The sequence below is a fragment of the Myotis davidii genome, unplaced genomic scaffold, assembly GCF_000327345.1.
Source record: "Myotis davidii unplaced genomic scaffold, ASM32734v1 scaffold46, whole genome shotgun sequence".
Classification (NCBI taxonomy): Eukaryota; Metazoa; Chordata; class Mammalia; order Chiroptera; family Vespertilionidae; genus Myotis; species Myotis davidii.
In genome coordinates, this window is record NW_006383006.1 from 3,514,642 (window position 1) to 3,519,823 (window position 5,182).

Genomic DNA, 5,182 nt, shown 5'->3' on the forward strand with positions numbered 1-5,182 from the left:
CCGAGGGTTCCCAGACTGCGAGAGGGCACAGGCCGGGCTGAGGGACCCCCTGCTCCCCCCGAGTGCACAAATTCTTGTGCACCGGGCCTCTAGTCATAAATAAATATCATCAGAGTTCCACCCAAAATGGTTTAAATGAGAGAATATCATGAAGGGGCTACTTGCAAAGATGATATTTAGCCTTCTCCTGGACGTTCTTTCTCACCAAGATAGTCACTGTCCCCGAAAATTAAGATTAACTTAGGTATCACTCTTATACCCCACGACATGTTGTTATATATCTATGCTAGTTATTTATAATTCCCAAAACACTATGAACAAAGGAATACCTTTCTTTTCACCACAATACTTTTAAAGCCAAGGATTTTCTTTCTGGTTTAATGTGTCAGCATTAATAATGTTAACAGATATAATCACTATTATTCAATGAATTATGCTATGAAAAAACTACTAGTTTAAACTACCTTCAGAAAACGTGTAACTGCTAATGTCTACTTTTTAGTCTAACCTGTGATAAACTGCTTCAATAGGCAGGTTTTCCTGGCACATGGGTTTCAACAGTCTTTGCCTGAGGGACCTCTTCTCTTTTAGCACTGCTTCCAAATGATTATTCATGCTTTGCAGAGTTTGACACTTTTGAGCTACACAAACCAGAAACAGTAATTATAGTTAGCAATAGGACAAGGAAACATTTTTGTTGTTGTTAATTCTCACTCGAAGATTTTTCCGTTGATTTTTAGAGAAAATGGAAAGGAAGGGAGGAGGGAGAAAAAATGAGAGACATCAAACGGTTGCCTCCCGCACATTCCCTGACTGGCGCCAGAGATCAAGCCTGCAACCCAGGTATGTGCCCTTGACCAGGAATAGAACCTGCAACCCTTGAGTGAGAGGGTTGGTGCTCTAACCACTTAGCACACTGACCAGAGCAGGACAAGTAAATTTTGAAATCACTAATACATTCTTCTTTGCTTTGGTTTAATACAGCCAAAATTATCTCACCATTGCTCTCCTAAATATCTCCCCTTTGCTATTCCTAATATCCAATATCAATTTCATTTTATTTTTCCTATTGACAACCCACTGCTAAATTCTGTGTTTTTCAACTCTACTTCTAGTTCAGTTTTTATAGCCAGTGCCACATTCTTCAAATAACATCTCTTTTCCCATCTCTGCCTCTAATACTCTACACAAACATTAAAAAACAAACATTTGTCTTACAAGCTATTTCTGATCATTTTAATATTCGCTCTAGAATTCAGTTAATGGCCTCTTCTTTTAAATTTTTTTAAAAATATATTTTACTAATTTTTTACAGAAAGGAAGGGAGAAGGATAGAGAGTTAGAAACATTGATGAGAGAGAAACATTGATCAGCTGCCTCTTGCACACCTCCCACTGGGGATGTGCCCGCAACCAAGGTACATGCCCTTGACTGGAATCGAACCTGGGACCTTTCAGTATGCAGGCCAACACTCTATCCACTCAGCCAAACCAGCTAGAGCCTAATGTGACTTTTTAAAATATCTATAAAGAAGTGTGTCAACATGTGAAAGGCATGTATGACTTAGTTAACCAATATTTTTAAATGGCCAATCTATCCCAGAGAAGTTGATGTGAGAGACCCATGGACTGGTTGCCTCCTGCACCCACCCCAACTGGCGCCAGAGATCCTGCCTGCAACTGAGTTATGTGCTCTTGACCGGAATCGAACCCATGACCCTTCAGTCCTTGGGCTGACGCTCTAAACACTGAGTGAAACCAGCTAGGACTATTTTTATTTATCTATCTTATTTATTTTATTTTTTGTTAATTCTCACCTGAGGGTATTTTTTCCATTGATTTTTAGAGAGAGCGGGAGAGAGGGGGAGAGACACACACACACACAGAGAAGCATTGATGTGAGAGACACATGGACTGGTTGCCTCCTGCACCCACCCCAACTGGCGCCAGGGATCCTGCCTGCAACTGAGTTATGTGCTCTTGACCGGAATCGAACCCATGACCCTTCAGTCCTTGGGCTGACGCTCTAATCACTGAGTGAAACCAGCTAGGACTTAAATTTTTAATTTTCAAACTTAGAAAAAAGTTTCAAGAATAGTTCATTGAGGCCTAACCGGTTTGGCTCAGTGGATAGAGCGTCGGCCTGCGGACTGAAGGATCCGAGGTTTGATTCCGGTCAAGGGCATGTACCTTGGTTGCAGGCATATTCCCAGTAGGGGGTGTGCAGGAGACAGCTGATTGATGTTTCTCGCTCATCGATGTTTCTAATTCTCTATCCCTCTCCCTTCCTCTCTGTAAAAAATCAATATACTAAAAAAAAAAAAAAGAAAAGAAAAGTTCATTGACCTCCCATATACATTTTACCTAGACTCACTAACTGATAACACTTGGCTACAGCCTCTCTTTTCCTTTCTCTCCACACCCTTACAAATATTTTTGCTGACCCATTTGAGAGTAAGTTGCAGATATCATGATCTTTTACCTCTAAAATGTCAGCATATATTTCCCATCTCTTATATAATCACAAGTATCAAACTTAGAAAATTTAACATTGGCACAATATTTAATACAGCCCTTATTCAAATATCACCAAGAAGCCCAATAATGTCCTTGACAGCAAAAAAAGTTCTCTAATCAAGTATTCAATCTATGAACACACTGTGATTTAGCTGTCAAGTCCCTGAAAAGTTTCTCAGCCTTTTTTTTGGTTTTTCAAGTTCTCCTAATTTTGAGGAGCTCCTACCTTGGCCACTTTTTATGCAATTTGCACTAGGCAAGCCAACAGGACTTTTGTTTGAACACAGAAATAGAAAATTTTGTTAGCTTTGGGGCAATACGAAAAAATAATGGTATATCATAATGCCTGGTGCTTATTTAAGGTAATCCAAAAAGTTGAAATTCCAATAATTACCCACCCATTTAACCAAACCACTTACCCAAAAAAGAAGGATGAACAATGTCTGCTGTATCTTTTTCTAGTTTTAGAAGTTCAATTTCCAGGTTTTTCTGCATTAGGAACAAAAATAATATTTACCTCACTTAGAAAAGAGCCTGATTGAAGGATAATCTGTGATAAAAACAGACTTTATCCAGGAATATTTAGGGGGAGGAGGGGGGAGGATTTGTTATGAGAGCTCAGGTGATTCCCTGGCGCTTTTCACATTGGTGTGCAAGCCCTGTTGCTGCTTCTGCTACTACTGCCAATTACTGCTGTTACTATTACAATTTCATTAACAGGAAACTACATAAGTAAACACCTACCCAGTTAAGTACTACAAACTGTTCTAAGTGCAACAGAATTTCTGTTGGGAACAATTAAGATTTGTTTTCCTGTATTAGAAGTAAAAAGTAAAAAGTTCAACATAATTTACCTGATTGATTTCAGCTTGAATATTTGTGATCTGCTGTAGCCTGGAGAAGTTCACAAAGCAAGGAGTAGATTTCTTAGATATATCTAATATCTCCTAATGGAAAGTAAACAGAGAAAACAGCAACATGTCACAAAAAGTTTCTATGTGCACTGGAAAAGCATGCCCATGGGTCTAAAATATAAGCATATATTACGTCCATCACTGCCCTTAAAAATGCAATGCAGAGTACAATAGTAACAATGTTTATTTCTTGTTTTTAAACCTCCATATCACAAATCATTTGCCCAAATATTTAAAAAGTAAGAAAAACAGCCGAAACCGGTTTGGCTCAGTGGATAGAGCGTCGGCCTGCAGACTGAGGGGTCCCGGGTTCGATTCCGGTCAAGGGCACATGTCCGGGTTGTGGCACTTTGTACTATTTCCTAAAATACAAGGCACAATAGATTTGCATTACTGATAGTTTATTATGAGATTTTAAGGCTGAGGTTGTTGGAACAATACTCCTATACAAATGACCAAGACCTAGTATCTCTGACCTTCCTGGGGCTAAAATCAAACATTTCCTCCACCCCTGTCCCCATGGAGTCATTTATCAGATTCATTAAATGACCTCAATTGCTACAAATCATTCATACTATTTCTTTTCACATTCTTGCTCTCTTAAGTAAAGGAATGTTTGCCCAGGCATAATTACTTTTCTGAAAAGACTACCCCCTCCTTTTTATCCTTTCATTCTATGTTAGACTGCCTCCTTAAATTGCAGGTTATCTCAGAATAAGAATATTATCTTGTTCATCTCTTGGCTTCATCCATCAGTTTCTGTATCTTCTGCTTTTCTAGAAAGTTAGCAGAGGAAAGAACTTTATAGATCATATAGGATAGGGGTTAGGAAACTATAGCCCATGAGCTAAATGCAGCCCACTGCCTGTTTTTGAACAGCCCATGAGCTAAGAATGGTTTTTATATTTTTCAGTTGTTGGGGGGGAAATCAAAAGAAAAGTAATTCTTTTGTGGCATATAACTTCAAATTATAGAGTCCAGAAATAAAGTTTTATTGGAACTCAACTTCTCTCATTTAATTATTATGTATGGCTACTTTCAGGCTAAAACAGCCCAGTTGCAACCATATAGAATGAAAATTCTCAAATATTTGCTCTCTGGCCCTTCATAGCAAAAGCTTGCTGACTGGTAATAATCAATAAATCAAGATATTTATTGAGAGAGGAAATGGAAGACTCAAGAATGAATAAAAAGCCTAGCTGGTATAGCTCAGTGGAGAAGCACTGACCTATGAACCAGGAGGTCACTGTTTGATTCCGGTCAGGGCACATGCCTGGGTTTCCAGCTTGATCCTCTCAGTGTGGGGAGTGCAGAAGGCCCCACAAAAAATGAGAATAAAATGAGCTCTCTGCCATTAATAAGTTCCTGACAGATGGAAAGGAAAAAAGTATTCTACATAAAAAGACTTAACATTATAAATGCTCAGTAACTGTGTTAGTACTAACATATACAGGGTGTCCCAAAAAAATATATACACACACTTTGAATAATTATAAAGGCAGTGTTTATTAAAATACATTTCATTTTCAAAATTGAGCCATCAGCTATTACCCTATGTATACATATCTTTGGGACACCCTGTATGTTCTTCTGTGATTATGCAGAAAACTACATCTCCGAATTAATCTTCACTTTTTAAAAAATATATTTTATTGATTTTTTACAGAGATGAAGGGAGAGAGATAGAGAGTTAGAAACATCAATTCATTTCCTATGAGCTCTGTTGGTCTGAACCCGGTTTGGAGGCAGTGC

At 38.4% G+C, this 5,182-nt stretch overlaps 1 protein-coding gene across 1 annotated transcript in view; it reads right to left on the reverse strand.

Moving 5' to 3' along the window:
* The window catches only part of HAUS2 (HAUS augmin like complex subunit 2), a 17,341-nt gene that overhangs the window by 5,690 nt on the left and 6,469 nt on the right, over positions 1 to 5,182 (reverse strand). The window contains exons 2-4 of the mRNA XM_006779519.2: positions 3,371 to 3,463; positions 2,936 to 3,005; positions 509 to 641 (exon numbers count right to left, since the gene is read on the reverse strand). Of these exons, the coding sequence (XP_006779582.2) occupies positions 509 to 641; positions 2,936 to 3,005; positions 3,371 to 3,463 (296 nt within the window). The remainder of the gene's footprint in view (positions 1 to 508; positions 642 to 2,935; positions 3,006 to 3,370; positions 3,464 to 5,182) is intronic.